Source organism: Gnatocerus cornutus, chromosome 8 (assembly GCF_029298725.1).
Source record: "Gnatocerus cornutus isolate USDA-ARS CGAHR chromosome 8, icGnaCorn1.1, whole genome shotgun sequence".
Taxonomy (NCBI): Eukaryota; Metazoa; Arthropoda; class Insecta; order Coleoptera; family Tenebrionidae; genus Gnatocerus; species Gnatocerus cornutus.
In genome coordinates this window covers 10,846,825-10,863,314 of record NC_142240.1, presented here as the reverse complement: position 1 = coordinate 10,863,314, position 16,490 = coordinate 10,846,825, and the positions used below count along the sequence as shown (strand labels likewise).

Below are 16,490 nucleotides of genomic sequence, written 5' to 3'. Positions count from 1 at the left end.
ACGTATAATCGCGTGTAGCTACAAATCGTTATATGGCGTAAATAAAGTAAAATTATTCGATGATACATAGAGTGTGTGTCAGTGTGTCAAAGTGGCTCTTATGCGAAGCACGCTTCTGTCTAATTTATAATCTAGTTCTGTGCGATACAAAAAATATAACTAATGATTTCCTAGCTCCTCCGCAGGAAGTTGCACGTTTGGAGATATTTTTTTGCTTCTTAATGATTTCACTATATGGATATTTCAAGTACAATACTCGCCACTTATTTCCTTAACTATCCATTACCACATTCTGGGCTGTCGGTCAATTTATTGAGCCTTTTGTCACGTTGGTTACTCGAGAAGTGTTCTAGTGATCATTCGAGGAATTTTTCTTCTCGCATCCGAAAAATTTTCAACCAACGCCATATGAGATATGAATAGAGTTTCTCTATATGGTTAAAATATGAACAACTTAAAAGGCAATGCCGTCTTGTCGTCAACTGCTGCTGTATTTTACACTAGAAATTAATTCCAAGAAATTGTGATTGACGTGCTCTTTTCTTTGAAAGCTTTTTAGAATTATCAGGAACTGGAATCCTGCGTTAATTGATCTCTGATACTATCCTCCGGACGCTAAAAATAAAACGCACATGTTGTTTTTTCAATTTATTATTATCAATGTGACGTATAATTTATGTATTTTGGTCTAATTAATGTTGTCGCAACTAAAAACTACAAAATACTTCCTCTGTAAACGAACTATTTCCAAATTCAGTCATAGACTTCTGATTTCAGCACTTTCAAAGAACAAGTTTGTACTCGACGTTGTTAATTAATCACTTAAAAAGGTGATACGTGACGAACATACTTCATATTGCACTACACTTTTTAAATTCTGCGCCAGGTTTTTTCACCTCGTCTAGAACACTCTTCGACGGATAAATGAGACATGCATTCCGGCTACTTCCTTTGATTTCTTGGAATCGTTCACCTGGCAGACGCTCTTCTGTTTACCTATTTCAATCACTAAATATTTGCTTCAGTTTTCCAAGGCGAAGGCTTTAGAATAACTGAGAAAACATGCCTTTAGTTTCAATCGGTTCCTTCAGATTTGTTAAAATTTCGTATTCTTTGTAATTTAAAATTTCAAGTAGATTTTCTTTTTTTTTTCTCTTTGTCAGCACAAACAAGAACTCACTATACGTATGAAATATTTTATTCAAAGATACAATCAAAACGTTCATAAATAAAAATAAATAAAAATTATAGCACAATAACATTAAATCACAAATTTAAGCCTCAATGCGGAGTTTTCTAGCCTCTTCAACAATTCCCTTATGATAAGTTTCACTGGTCACCTCATCCCCAACTTCGTAACCAAACTGCAGCTCCGTCTCTTTCACCCCGTCCTTCCTCCTTTCAGCGACATCACTGAAATCAATGGCACCCAATCTAGTCTGAATCACATGTTTCAAAGTTTGTAAATCCCCAGATCTAGCTTCACGTGAATTCCCTTCCTCCTCTCTCTTCAAGAAATTGTGCAAGTGCTTCACATGGACTTCTTCTTTATCGTCGGAAATCTCGTTGGTTTCTTGTACTCTAATGCCATGGAATTGCTTGCTTGGACCGTACGTTTTCACTTTAGAATGTCCTTGGATAATTAAGTACAAAGGACCTCGGAGGGGTTCTGTTGGTTGTTTGTAGTGTTTGAAAAGAGGATCTGTGGTCAAGGAGGTGGTGATCGTGGTCGTGGGAACGGTCGTAGTAGTCACTGCTTCAGTTGTTGGTTCTTCAGTTACTGTTTTTTCTTTGTCAAGAGCTTGTCTGATGGGATTAGTTGATTTCTTGTAAACAGGGCTTGGGGTAATGGGGGGTGGTTGCATGCTTTGCATGTTTTGGAGAGTTTGCATGGTGAGAGGAGTTTGGGTCATAAACTGGGAAAAAAGCATCATGTTGGGGTTCGGTGGTTGCCCGACTAACATCTCGGAGATGTTGTCCATGGCGGTGGAATGAACTTGAGCCTCCGTCTTCCCAATCTTCACGTACGTGTTCGAAATATCGAGATTATCATCGGAGACTTCCCCCTTGTGCATAATCTCCTCCATCAAAGGCGGAGGAGTCACATAATTGATATTGTGATCACTGTTGGAAGCCACGAGACTCATATTAAGACGCGGAGGAGCAAACTGAATCTGAATATACGACTCCGGGGGTTGCAGATGCTTCTGGAAAACGATTTCTTCTTTGTACGGTTTCAGCTTCTTGGTGGCTGGATTTGGAGTTAAATTAGTCGACGTCTCCGTAGTCTTCCAATCCCCCAAGCTGCTGGAGTGGTACACCAAGTTCGCCGCTTGCACGGTCACCCCATCAGTGCTCGTAGGCTCTGTGCTAGTCACCGGTAAAGTAGAAGCCACCGTGCTAACAGTTTGTGTCTCTTGAGGTGGAATCGGTCTCTTTGTGATCATCGGGGGCGGCATTAACATCGTGTACGGCATTCTTTGCTCGTTCTTAAACGAGTTCTTGTTCTTCTGGTGAAATGGTGTTGGAAAATACGTCGCAAAGTGTGGTCGTGTGTTTCTTTGCCCCGAGAATTTCGGTCCGTCTATAAATTTAAGAAACGAGTCGTAGTTGTCATTTCTCGAGTCCGCTATGGATGTCCCCGTGCTGGGTTTCTTGGAGGAGACTCCTAAGAGTAAAATCTCGGTCTTTTGGTTTTCTCCCGGTACTGGAGGGTCAGGTTTCCTGAGCGCGGGGTCTATCCAGTAATGAACTCTGTCAAGAACTGGAGGCACGTAATCGTAGGTCGGGTCATTTTTCAACGGATCACCTCTTCCCAACGGCTTCCATTGGTCGTAATCCATCCGCGGTGAGAAGATACCACGCAAGTCCTTCGGACTGTCTAAAATGTATTAGATGTTAATGCTAATAAGCGACGTAAACAGTATGGGTCAGTATGTCAGAGCGAGTTGGGTTAAAGTGTGATGTGTTGGGTATTAATGACGTCTTGTTTATGTTGGCTAAATATGGGCGCAACGGAGGGCGTACCATTGTTTGTCTGAGTGAAATTACTGGAAACATCTTCACTTAGGACCAGCTGCAGGTGCGCCCATGTGAAAATCCAGCAGAAAACGCGCCGTCTGTTTCGGTTTCTCATGATCTGAAAATAAGAATTCAATTTGGTTCATTGCGGAAATTGATGAACACATGGAGTTTTTTGCGTGACAAATAAAACGTGTTTTCAGTGTGAGTGTGAGATGCAGACATTTTCAGAACCTAACGTCACAGTCACGAAATCGTGACGAAAGCCTGAGAGGCCCACGCGGGTCGATGAAATTGATTATCGACTGCACATAATGTAGATGTAACGTATTCAAATCTCGGTCACTTTTACCACCATTAAGCGGCGTTTAGAACTGCCAACTTTTGCCAGAAGAACGAGGTATTTTTTCAAATCTTTACCCGCAAAGTGTTTCGTGTGAAAGGGGGCTTTACCATCCAGCAATCCACAACAATATTAATTTCAATTTGTCCCACTTAGAAGCAACAATATTTACGTCAACGCGAATAGTAAATCTCTCTCGCGCTACTGCCATTGATAACTCCTTTCGCATAAAATAATCCTCGGACTGGGCACGGTCGTTATCGCAGGTGTTTGAGCTAAAACGATCAAAATGGAAGTCATCCACTTGCGCAAGAGTTTTCTCTAGTCCATTCTTTTTGATCACCTTTCATCAATGGACTCTCGGTCAACATTTTAATGCCACACCTGAGATTTCGTTCGCACTCGAAGCGTCACGCAGTCTGGGAAGCTAAAGATTCTTATAATGTTGCTTTCAGGGCCGGATTCCTTATAAAATTCGTCGTAACACGATGCTCCGACCTAGTTCAGAACAATTAAAAACGTCTACTTTATAGGAAATTGTCAAGATCTTTATCGAAATAAATCGTCTTTAAATAAAGGAAAGGTCAGTGGGTTATAGTAATAGAGAAGATCTCGCCATCGTGTCATGCAAATTTTTCCTTCGGGAAAACAGTGAGGAAAGCACCACTAGATCATGTCAAAATCGAAAGTCAATGAAAGTCATGCTTTGACCCTTATTGTTCGCGTTTTCCATACCCACGTCGAAAGTGGCGATGCGGGAACTCTTTCCCAAGATCTCAACTTGTATTGCCAAATATCCGCGCTTCAATTATTCGTGCCGTTAGAATCAAACCGATATGGGTTTCAACTCCAAACGTGGCTACATAAATGTCATTTTAATGAATTGGAGTGTTACGGTATATCTAAAAATATTTACAAGCAGACGATTTGGTTTTGCGATGACTCAGCGGCCACTTCGGAGCAACAGGTAAATCGAGGAGGATTTCCAAAAAAATTCCCGTTCGGATTCTGATAAATTTAGGGTCAATTTTCGGATCTGCATAAATGAGTCTAATTCGAGTGCGAGTGGTTTCTAATTTAACTGGCACATCTAAAAATAAATGGAAACTACGTTTCGATGCTTCGAAAATTTTTGATTCTGTTGCTCAAAAGGTGAAAAGTCTTAGCTAATCGTGTCGTGTTTGTTTTGCGATGATCTCGGCATTTTTTAGTTTCACTTTATAACACTTATGCTACTTTTTGTATAGTTTTGTAAACGAAATAACGGCTCCGGTGCTAACTAAGGATAAAATGATTCCAGTTAATTCATAAATTTATTGGGCACGTCGCTAATAATGCCATTGATTTATCTAAGCTCGCAGTCGGTGATAATTTATGAAATTAAGTTTCGCAGTGCAGTAAAAGAGGAGCAGTGTTATCCTAGACAGCAGACAAACAAACATTTACCGTTAATGTCGTGACAATAACAATCAATTTGGCGTGACGTAACGCGTGTAATTTATCTCTTTTGATAGAAAAATATTCAAATTAGCGTTGATCTGTGGACAAAATGTCACGACATTATAAATTGCTACAAGAATTGGAATGTTAGTCGCTGTCATTGTATAAGGGTCAATTTTTTTTTCATGAGGTTCAGTTGAGGTCACGGCAGCTGACAGTTCCGAGTCCTGCCCTGGCGGCTTTTGTCCAAGAATTAATCGTGCCGAGTCGAAAAAACAAACCGATTGTCGGCGAGATGCAAAACGGCTTGTTCGAGACGGTAACAAATGGAGGTGTGCGTAGGTCATCGGCGGTAACATCGGCTTAAGAGGTGGCGATACCTCCCAAAGTCGTGAGAACACCCGAAAAAGTGTGGGCCGAAGTGGGTGGACTTACACCATCTGTCACACCACGAGTACTACAACGTCCGATATCAGTCTTTGACATTTTATTAATTGAGATGTAAAATTTTACATGCAAACTTGCAATTTGTAATAATTAAAATGCAATTTTGGGCTTTCGGCGGTCCACGTCTTATCGGTTTTTCCGAATCAGAGTCGTTCCAGATTGAGTATGTAATTATAGTAAAATAGCAGGTGGTCTGAATGCACAATTGTTTCGCTTTGAGCAAAAGCGTCGTTTTTAATAGAAATTAATTTATCCAAGTGTACAGTTTTAATTAAGGATAACGCGCTTCCGCCATGTTTGGCTGATGGAAAAGCGATTTTATGGGCCATTACTGACGCATAGAATATTTGAAAAAATTACCTCCTGTTTGTTCTTCCTTCACCACAAGGTTCGTCACAAAAAAGTTCCATGAATTACCCGAAACTGAGTTTGGGGCACATGGTAAAGTAAAGTAGACTCCACGATTTTTGAAATAGCGTCGAAAGTTGGCACTATTGTTAATTATTCGATTGTGTGTTGTTCGTAAACACTCTATGTGAAGACTGATCACACAAGACCAGAGAATTACCGACATGACCCCCTCCCTCCCACTTTTCTTTATTTTCTCTAGACCTGATGCCCTCCTCCCTAACAAACTCATTCACTTCCAAAGACTCTCATTGTGAAACCAGCTGATGTAATTTGGAGTGTCTGAGTTCAATGGCTGTTAACATTTGATTTTCACACAGTCTGGACCGGAAAACCGGAACAATCCGGGGAGTACCCGAAAATCGTGTCACTATCGTGACCTGATTATCGGCAGAAGACACGCGATTAAAATAATGTAATTATGCGAATAATTGTGTTAACATGTGTTAATTAAAACTCGCCGAACAAACAGATTTAACATAATTATCGGTTTCCGGCAGACGAACGAAGAACGAATCAATACTATATATCATTACCAGCGACCTAATCTTGGTTTTTTTTCTGTCTTCGGAGTACCTGGTTTGAATTTTACTTTGTCTAGTTTTTGCCCACTTTCTCTTTGGACAGTGTCCACTATTCGCTTCCGACATTCTTTGTTTGACCCCTGCTGAATATTTTATCGCTTGTTTACTCATTAACTCTGCTCTTCATCACGTTCTTTTCCTCGTAAAATTAACATTTATATCTATTTCTTAATACAGTTATGCGTCAATTTCCATTCTTCCTCGTGCATACGAATCGATTTTTTCACACGTGTCTCGAAACTAGAAATTAATACATAAATATAACACTTTCTTTTTATTCAGTGTATTACACCACATGAACTTTCATAGTTTCACTGTCCATAAGTCCCGACGATGGGCCAAAACGAACCTTCTAATTGTTCCCTAAATATGTACAAACTATTCGCGGCTGTTACTCTAATTACCCATTAACCTGATTGCCGCCACAGTTTCACTGAACATTACTGTGATACGCATTTTATTGTCTGTTACAACTTTTGAATGTCTTTAGACAGTTGAGATACACCAGGATGTTGATTCAGACCGCTCATGAAAATGTCCAGTTCGTCTTCTGACTCTTCATCGTCGCCCCGTTTGACAGTCTGCGGTTCCTCCGAGTCAAAATAACGATCCTCTTCGTCGTTCTCAGAATTATCGTACTCTTCATTATTATCAACAGTTTTGTAATCGAAATCGTCGTCTTTCCCGTCGAGAAAATCCTGGTACATCGACGAAATAAACTCATCTTTTAGTAATTTTTGTTCATCGGGGTCGATATGGATGGTTTTCGCTCGTTTCGACTGGTGCGCGGTCGGTTCGCTGAGAAACTCTCCCCATTGCGAATGTGACGCTTTCGGCGAATTCTCTTCGTCTTCATCCGAGTCCTCCTCTTGTCTTACATCATCCTCGTACTCCTCTTGTTTCTTTCTTTTCACCTGCGCGTCGTCCCTTTCAATTCCTTCCATCAAAACCTTCACCAGAGTTGATTGCTCGTTAATATCGATCTTATCTCTTTCTTCTCTCTCTTCCTCCGTTAAATACTGACCCACTAACTGATCGTACAATAAAGGGTTGCGTTTCATCATCTCGATTTCCGAAAAGTACGAATCTTCACGGATCATCTGCTTCAGCGCTTCGTATCTTCTATTCTTCACATTTCTCTCTCGATTTGAAACTATGTCTAGACAGTTTTTTAGAACAATAGTAATTTCATCGCTTTCTTCGTAATCACGTGTGAACTGCTCGAAGAAGTCAAGATGCTTCTTTTGTAGATGTTTTCCGAATCGTGCGAGAAAATTTAACTTGCTCTTGTTATAAATTTCGACAGCAATGTCCATTTTTTCTTGCTTACTTAGGTCATCTTCGCCGAGCTGTTGACTCTTGAAAAAAATTGTTTCATTGTCTGTTAAAAAGTCTATTATTTGATCTTTATCGATTAGTTCGCCGGTTGATCCCTCCGGTTGATCGATCTCCACTTCCATTGTCATTTTCTGCAAAAGTAGATCTGGTAAGTGTTACTAGAGCGGTGACGCGCCAAGAAAAGGCGCGACGGAGGAGCGAATAATTTAAGAATGCCAAAATGTAAATCAAGCAGGAGTATTTTGCATGCATTTACGCAACATTGCGCCACTGAACTTGAAATCAACACATTACATCGCAATATAAACGAATTTTAATAGATAAGAACTCAAAGTTTTTAGAAAATAAATTATAGTTTGTTGTTATTCGCAGTTATTAAGTTTTTCTTATTCTTTTTATCAGTGGTTGGATAAAAGATATGAAAGTTTAGTTTAGTTGAATATAAACTCAAATTAAAAAATTGCATTCGAAAAGTTAAAAAATCAGTGCTATAGATAAATTTGCTTGAATTGGTGGATTGAGCGCCATCTAACATTGGTGCTTTCTAAAACGCGATGGAATCCACACCAAATGGTTTGATACCGGGCTAAATATAGTTAAGTGTCAACTGTCACTGTTTTAAGCTAATAAGTGCTGTAATGTAGTATAAATAATTCCAAAAAAAATCACCTTTAATAGCCGTCAAGTGTTATACACTTCTATGATTTATTAGTGACGCCAATGTAGTGTAAGTCTTCAACTTCCATCTTCCATGTTAGTTCTTAGATTTGTTGCCAACTGCTCCAAAATGACTCATTCATCACCTTAATCACAAAAAACGTAAACAAAATGATTCAACTTGTCTACTTAAGTAGCAATTTACAAATTAAAGATTGTTTTTGTGACAGTTTAATATTTCATTGCAGAGTTCAAACTAACCGACATGAGCTCGAGTTTCGGCGATCAGCCGTTGTGGCGATGGGATTGGGAGAGAATGTGTGGCCCGGGAGGTTTGAAAATCTGGTCCCAACAGAGACACGATTTGGGTCTTTGTTTCCAAGAGCTTTGTCTTCATATCCCAGTGCTAACAATATTTGCTTGTTGTTCTGCTTACTATTTTGGTCGACATACAGGTTACGTTACCCGTGGTCGAGTTCAGCTGTATTCAATCAATTTCCGGTGCTTTATTGCTCTTTGCTTAGCGCTACTTCCGCTGTTACAGATTTATGTAGATTTGAATGTTACAACTGATGAAATTTACTACGTGTCGTATTTTTTGTCGGCGGTGCAAGGCTTTACTTGGTTTTGCCATTTTGGGTATACTTTGGTGTTGAGAAAAAGATTAGGTTTGAGCCCTAGAGGGCCAGTTTTTATGTGCGTCCTGTGGACTTTGTTGTTCGTTTTGAACGTAATATCCGTAAGGAGTCATGTACTTATTTATGAGGGCACGATTAAACCAGGATATAGCATCTATTTAGCTTACGCCTTCAGTATTTGCCAGCTTATCTTCCAGATCGCTTATGCTTTCACTCTTTTACCCAGCGAAGGAGCGAGCACTTATCTCAATTTTGCCGACAGGTACACCGAGGTAAGTTGTAATAAATTCCGCTGTGATTAAATCAATAATTAAATATAACGCGAATCTTTAACTCCAGATTGGTGAATCACAAGCCCTCCTCGGTAATGCATACGTCCGTTTTTCGGAAGAAGGCGACCCCAGTTACTTGGGGGTGGCAATGGAGAACATCACGTGGCTTTCAAAATTGTTATTCTTTTGGGTGAATCCACTAATGGAAAAGGGTGTGCACGGAAAACTAAGTAATTCCGAAGATTTGTACGACTTACCATTCTCTTTAAATTGCGGTACTGTAAGTACAAAGTTGGATAAAGCTTTGACCGGCGACGTCGACCAAGTCCGAAGACGTTTAAGTTCATCTGATCAACAATTCATGTCATCGATTTCAAGCCATTCAACACCCACTTCACCAGACGTTAGTTTTATCGGCGTTAAAAGACATAATGTGCCTTTATTTAAGGCACTGCATAAATGTTTTTGGGTGCAATTTTATAGCATTGGTGCTTTAAAATTTATAGCGGATTGCGCGGGTTTCGCCGCTCCGATGCTCCTGAACAAACTAGTTAGTTTTATTGAAAATAAATCGGAAGACATAAAATGGGGTTATTTGTACGCTTTCTTGTTAATGGCGACGACGATGATTTGTAAGAATCACAGCTTTGTCTCTTTGTGGTCTAATTTGGGATTTTCCAGCGGCGTTTTGCGACTCTCATTTTAATTTCTTGATGTCGATGGTAGGGTTGAGGATGCGTGGGGCTTTAGTTACCACGATTTACCGAAAAACACTGACTGTCAGTGAGACTGTTTTAAATTCCGCGTTTTCTGTTGGTGAGATCATAAATTTCATGTCGACTGACACGGATCGCATCGTCAATTCTTGTCCGAGCTTCCACGCTCTCTGGAGTATTCCATTTCAAGTAAGACTAACACTTTGAAGACTACCTCTCACGATTTAATTCCAGCTCGCGGTTACTTTGTATTTGTTATACAGCCAAGTAGGACTGGCATTTTTATCAGGCGTCTGCTTCAGCGTCGTCTTAATTCCTATAAACAAGATAATCGCTAATAAGATTGGAGATTTGAGTACAAAACTAATGAGAGAAAAAGATGCCAGAGTTAAGATGATAACCGAAGTTCTGAGAGGGATTAAAGCGATTAAATTGTACGTTTGGGAACAACATTTCTTGCGGAGTATCACAAGTATGTTCTTTTTTTGTATGCGAGCGCGACTAAGTTCAATTTTCAGAATTAAGGGACAGAGAATTGAAGTATTTGAAAGGGAGGAAATATCTCGATGCTCTTTGCGTGTATTTTTGGGCGACGACACCAGTCCTAATCTCCATTCTCACTTTCGGAACTTTCGTGTTAATGGGAAATAAATTGACAGCAGCCACTGTCTTCACTGGAATTGCTCTATTAAATATGCTCATAAGTCCTCTGAACGCTTTTCCATGGGTGCTTAACGGACTCACCGAAGCGTGGGTGTCTATCAAAAGGATACAGAGACTTCTAGACGTAAGTTATTATTAATATCTCAAAGACTTATTGAGTACACTCGCATTTTCATAACGTTTTACGACCCGACGTTACTTTTCAGACGTCTATAATCAGTTTTAAGCGTGTTGTAGGCGTGCTGTGTCATTTGTAGTCTCTTTTAACAAATCTTATATTTTATCTGTCTCTTTCAAGTCGAAAATTTATCATGAAATATTTCAGTTGGAAGATTTAGATTTAGAATTATTTTACAACGACGCGCTTTTGGAGTCAAGTCAAAACGCCGATGTTATAATAAAACATGGTATTTTTAACTGGGGAAAACAACTAACTAGCGAGGAAAAAGCTAAGCTGCATGCTGCTCAAATCCGGAAGGTTTCCAAAGGCAAGGGAAAAGGGAAAAAGACGATGAGTGCTAGCACGGAAATCGCCCAAAGTGAAGACGTGGGCGTGTTTGTCCTTTCAAATGTGAATCTCACAGTCAAGAAGGTAAGAATTTATTCATGCGCGGAATATTATTATAGAAAATAAAAAATAAAGTATTTCCGGGGCAGTTTGAAGGGCGGCGCGATATCTGCCCCACTTCCGGAGATTCTTTCTTCAGTTTTGTTCAGATTCGCTGTAACTTTTTTTAAGTCGTTAATTTTTATTTAACAGCAACTTTGACAATTTATTAATTTGCTCTGCGGCGCCTCCATGTGTCTAACAATTCCTTTCGCTTGCAAGGGCGAGTTCGTGGGCATAATCGGCTCCGTCGGCTGCGGCAAGTCGTCCCTCCTCTCCGCAATTTTGGCCGAATTAACCATGCAACAGGGTGAAATCGCCGTAAGCCAGGTGGAGTCCGGTTTCGGATTCGCTACGCAACAGCCATGGCTCCAGCGTGGCACCGTGAGGGACAACATCCTTTTCGGCAAAACGTTTGAAGATAACCGGTACAAATCAGTATTGTTCGCTTGTGGTCTAGCCGAAGACATATATTTATTACCTTCGGGTGATTTAACGGGTATTGGTGAGGGCGGAATGACGTTATCGGGAGGACAAAAGGCAAGGGTGGCTCTAGCACGAGCCGTTTATCAAGACAAGACTGTTTACCTGCTGGACGATATCTTATCGGCTGTTGACGTTAAAGTTACAAAGCATATTTTCCAGCACTGTATCATGGGGCTGTTGAAGGATAAAACGAAGATTTTGTGTACTCATCACGTGAATTATTTAGTGCATGCTGATAAGATTGTGTTAATGGAGGGTGGTGTTATCAAGAAACAAGGGAAACCTGCTGAAGTACTTGCTAATGTAGACGATATGTTACCGATTGAGTTGGAATTGGGAGAGAGCTCACACTCGTCGCTCGGATCTTTGATTGATAGTGTTAAAATCGAGAGCTCTGAAGGGGACCAAGACAGAGACAGTTTACTTCTTGAGGAAGTTAGCGAGACTGGAGTTGTAGAGTTCGGGGTCTACAGCACGTACTGGAAGGGCATGGGTCATGGGTTAGCTTTCATGATTCTGATAGCTATATCTATGATGCAGACCTCGAGAAACATGACAGATTGGTGGTTGGCGAAATGGGTTAGTGAAGGCACACCGAGTGGCAACATAAGTAGGTTTTATGACGGCGAGCTCAGCGAGCCACTCTTGTTTGAAGAATACTCAGACGACTCTACCATGGGTTATTATCTGAAGATTTATATAGAACTTGCGGTTGTTAACACCGTCTTCACTTTAATGAGAGCATTCTTGTTTGCTTATGGAGGCATTGTCGCAGCTTCCAAAATCCATAAGATGCTCTTAAAATCAGTCCTCAGAGTGAGTATAACTACCGAAAATAAAACCCATCATCACCAGGCTCTTTAAGGGAAAGACAACTTTCTTCGACATTTCCCCTGTTGGTCGCATCTTAAACCGCTTTTCCAGCGACACATACACCATCGATGACTCTCTTCCTTTTATCATCAACATTCTTCTGGCCCAGTTCTTCGGGCTTCTGGGTATGTGAAATTTACAACCACTCCCAACTTACCCGAATTTATAGGAACCGTGGTCATAACCATCTACGGTTTACCCTGGATCTGCATGGTGCTAATCCCACTAATTCCCGTCTACCACTGGCTCCAGTTCAATTACAGGTTAACTTCCAGAGAACTCAAGAGGATCTCGAGCGTTACGTTGTCTCCGGTTTACAGTCATTTCAACGAATCTTTACAGGGTTTAACAACAATTCGAGCTTTACGAGCAACTCACCGCTTCAAACGAGACAACGAAGATAACGTCGACGCTAATATTAAAGCTCAATTTGCCAGTCAGGCCGCGGCGAGGTGGTTGGGACTCCGACTTCAGTTTATTGGCGTCGCGATGGTCACCGGTGTCAGTTTTATCGCGATTATTCAACACCAGTATGACGTTGCAGATCCCGGTCTTGTTGGCTTGGCGTTATCGTACTCGTTGTCGGTAACGTCAGCTTTGAACGGCGTTGTGAACGCTTTTACGGAAACAGAAAGAGAAATGATTTCCGTGGAGCGCGTCAACCAATACATTAAAGAAATCCCTCCAGAAACCACTCATTTTATTATCGATCCTCCATTCGGTTGGCCCAGTCAAGGAGTTATCACTTTCAAAGTCGTGGTGCTAAAGTACAGGTAAGTGAACTTACCGCCTTTCACTTAATAAAATCTGAGGAATAGGGAGCACTTACCGCCCTCATTGAGGTTCGTTTCGTTCGAAACGCGACCGTCAGAGAAAATTGGTGTAGTTGGAAGAACCGGCGCTGGGAAAAGCTCTCTGTTATCAGCACTTTTTCGCTTGGTTGAGCTACACTCTGGTTCAATTTCAATTGATTCAGTCGATATTGCAAGGGTTTCTTTACAGTCTTTAAGGTAATATTTATTTATTTAAGGTTATGAGTAACGAAGTGATTTAGGTCTCGTTTGTTTTGTATCCCCCAAGAACCGTTCCTCTTCAGCGGAACGTTAAAGGAGAATCTGGATCCTTTAGGCGAGTTCAGAGACAGCGAGATATGGGATGCTTTAAATAAAGTCAATTTGTGTGATACCATTAAACGATTGGGGGGGTTGGAAAATGTCGTTGCAGGGGGAGGGATGAATTTTTCAGTCGGACAAAAACAGTTGATTTGCCTGGCGAGGGCTGTTTTACACAACGCCAAAGTAAGTAGATATCTTAAGTGGGCACCAACTTTTTTCTTTCTTAGGTGTTATGTATCGACGAGGCTACCGCCAACGTTGACCACGACACTGACCGCCAAATCCAACAAACTCTTCGGTCCGCTTTCCGCAAAAGCACTGTTTTTACAATAGCTCACAGAGTCCAAACCATTTTATATTGTGATAGAGTCCTTGTGATGCACGACGGCCAAATCGCGGAGTTCGATCAACCCGATAATTTACTAGCAGATTCGAACTCGCTCTTCTACCAACTTGTTAATCAAGAATAACGTACTCATGTGACTTATTTATATATTTTGTAATAAAATGACCGTTATTTTCCGAATTTCTGTCCAGATTCTCCGCAATTATTTATAGAGTAATAAAAATTTAACTGCAAACTTTCGCGGGTTTATAGCAGGATGTTTATCTTAAACAAAAGCCGAGGGTCGATGTGTGTGCTTATTAGTTAAAATCCCTTAAGTAGACGTGTGTTATTTATAAATTTCGAAAAAGTGAAAGCAGATCTGTGCTGGGCGGTCTGTCTTTTAGGTGTCGGCGCTGCTTAGAAATGCCCCGAATTATGTCTCGCTTACAAATTGTTTACATCGACCGAAAATAACACCGAAATTTATTAAGTGGGACTGATTAATTCCCTTGAAGTGACATTTAAAGCTTTAGAAATGAAGAATTGACGTATTACATGTCGCTGGTTTGTAACAGAAGCACCTCAAAGTTTTCATGTATCGTTTACTCCGGGCTCCAATTACAAATTGATTGTTAGGTGGATTCTGATAAAAATCGCTAAAATTTTTGTCCACCCCCCTCTCACAATTTTACCTAACGACCCAACTTTGTTGAAAGGCCCACATTTAAAATTCTGAAAAGTTGAAGCGTGGTGAAGTGGCTCCCCGTCATATTCATACGCTATTTCGAGGCGACTTGAAACTTATTCACGACCAGCACAATGCTTGAATAAGTGGAGGCAGTATGTAAAATATCCCCCTCAAAACACACTCGAAACACATTCGCATTGTTTAACGATGCGTCGAAAAAGGATAACCATACTCTTCGTAACACAAGACGAATCGGAGGGATGTATAGAATGTTACACACTAATGGCTTGTTCAAACTGATGATGAAATTCAAGATGCACGAACTAATTTTTGCGGAACGTTAATTGCTTGTGGGGTTTGTTAGGGCAGATGATGCTGAAAATTAGAGATTTCTTTCCAAGTGACGTCAAGGCTAATTTGGACTTTGTCAAGAACAGACTTGGACGAAGCAGGACTGAACATTGCAGATCTAGGTGAATTATCTTTGGCACCAAAGTGCAATTTTATCGACTCCTTCAAGCCGCTTTAATTTAATACCACGCTTTTTGTCAGCGAGAATGAAATTCTATAAAAGTGCCGCTCTCACGCAGAAATACTTTCATATTTTTTGATTAGTCTTTTATGTCTCTGTTTGCGACGATCTTCCAAGAAAAGACAAAATTGGGATTATCTCGTCGTCCGGCTAAATTAAACTCCAGCAAATATCATTTATTCCAGTCCTCGATTAAATAAAAGCAGCCACCGGCGCTAGTGAGATTAAAATTTAAATACAACGGCTTGTTATTGTAGTAAATAATGTAAAATAAATAAAGTTCACGAGCCGTTGTTTATTGTTAGTTCAACTTTGCACAGTAAAAACACTTTTTAATGAATATTTTTTACCCACAACTATACATTCGATTTTTGTCGAGGCCCGAGATTAATAATGCGAAAAATGTGCCCAGAGTGTATTAAAATATTCGGTATTTAACAAAAACTCTTTGATACGCGTGCATTGAATGTGGGATACGACATGGACACAAAAGAAGCGGAATAATAGGGGGCCACCAAACGCAAATTCACTGTTTCAGTGGCGGAGACAAACGATCGATAACATTGTTAATTAAAAACAAATATTTTTAAGTGCGTTTAGCGCACAGTTTGCAGACGCAAAGATGCAGCCGAAGGTTACATGTGGAAACTGTTTTTTGCTAATTCATAATTTTTTGTTTGTTGGCAACGCTTCCGTTCAATTAAAAGAGCAGACGTTCTAATTGGTAAATTCAGTCTTCCAATCAATGGATTTCAAGTTCCTTTGTTTCCTGGTTCCAAAACCGTCGGTGGTTTAAGTGGTTTCAAGGTGATCAGTATCGCGATTTTTCCAGATTCTTTGAAGGCTTAAAATTCTGCTGATATTACAGATTTTTCAAATTCTGAAGATTCTGCAAATCCTGATTGTTTAGGGTACTACTAAATAATTTGGAGAAAAATTTGGCTTTGGCTCGTGAGGTTTCATTTATCATTGCAACACCACAACAAATATTTGTAATTAATTAAACAGAACAAAGAAATTATAAAGTTCTAAGAAAAATATCGATAAACAGTATCAACATTCCCCGATTGACTAAAAGAATAAGAATTCAAGTTCTGTCGGCTAAAAGTAATTTCGTCGTAATTGCCATCGTGTTTATAAATTACTCCCGTCCTTATCTTTGAATGAATCGGCCAGTCTTCTATTATCCTCAAGGCCAGAATATTCACCTGTGCTAGTACAAATTGATGTTTACTTTTGTACTTCTTGCGCCCAGAGGCTTAGCACCCTCCACGCTTGCCCCTGATAGCGCCGCCCCTGTAGTGTGCACCGGGAGTCTGCTGGAGTTCCATGTG

The 16,490-nt window shown here is 40.3% G+C and overlaps 3 protein-coding genes across 3 annotated transcripts; 1 reads left to right on the top strand and 2 right to left on the bottom strand.

The window, feature by feature from the left end:
• Positions 1–1,182: 1,182 nt before the first annotated feature.
• On the bottom strand, positions 1,183–5,703 carry LOC148169748 (uncharacterized). Its single transcript, XM_088042697.1, has 3 exons — positions 5,612–5,703; positions 3,028–3,139; positions 1,183–2,881 (listed from the first exon to the last, which is right to left on the bottom strand). The coding sequence occupies exons 2-3, from the start codon at positions 3,134–3,136 to the stop codon at positions 1,275–1,277; spliced, it is 1,716 nt and encodes a 571-aa protein (XP_087898823.1). The 5' UTR covers positions 3,137–3,139; positions 5,612–5,703; the 3' UTR covers positions 1,183–1,274.
• A 795-nt stretch (positions 5,704–6,498) lies between these two features.
• On the bottom strand, positions 6,499–8,414 carry LOC148169747 (coiled-coil domain-containing protein 97). Its single transcript, XM_088042698.1, has 2 exons — positions 8,251–8,414; positions 6,499–7,712 (listed from the first exon to the last, which is right to left on the bottom strand). Exon 2 carries the CDS (start codon positions 7,707–7,709, stop codon positions 6,711–6,713), a length of 999 nt encoding a protein of 332 aa, XP_087898824.1. The 5' UTR covers positions 7,710–7,712; positions 8,251–8,414; the 3' UTR covers positions 6,499–6,710.
• Positions 8,415–8,503: 89 nt separating this feature from the next.
• LOC148169746 (ATP-binding cassette sub-family C member 10) lies at positions 8,504–14,134 on the top strand. Its single transcript, XM_088042696.1, has 12 exons — positions 8,504–9,148; positions 9,216–9,780; positions 9,830–10,053; positions 10,099–10,336; positions 10,383–10,651; positions 10,853–11,119; positions 11,357–12,436; positions 12,486–12,618; positions 12,663–13,266; positions 13,312–13,503; positions 13,548–13,791; positions 13,836–14,134. The coding sequence occupies exons 1-12, from the start codon at positions 8,504–8,506 to the stop codon at positions 14,076–14,078; spliced, it is 4,704 nt and encodes a 1,567-aa protein (XP_087898822.1). The 3' UTR covers positions 14,079–14,134.
• The last annotated feature ends 2,356 nt before the right edge of the window (positions 14,135–16,490 follow it).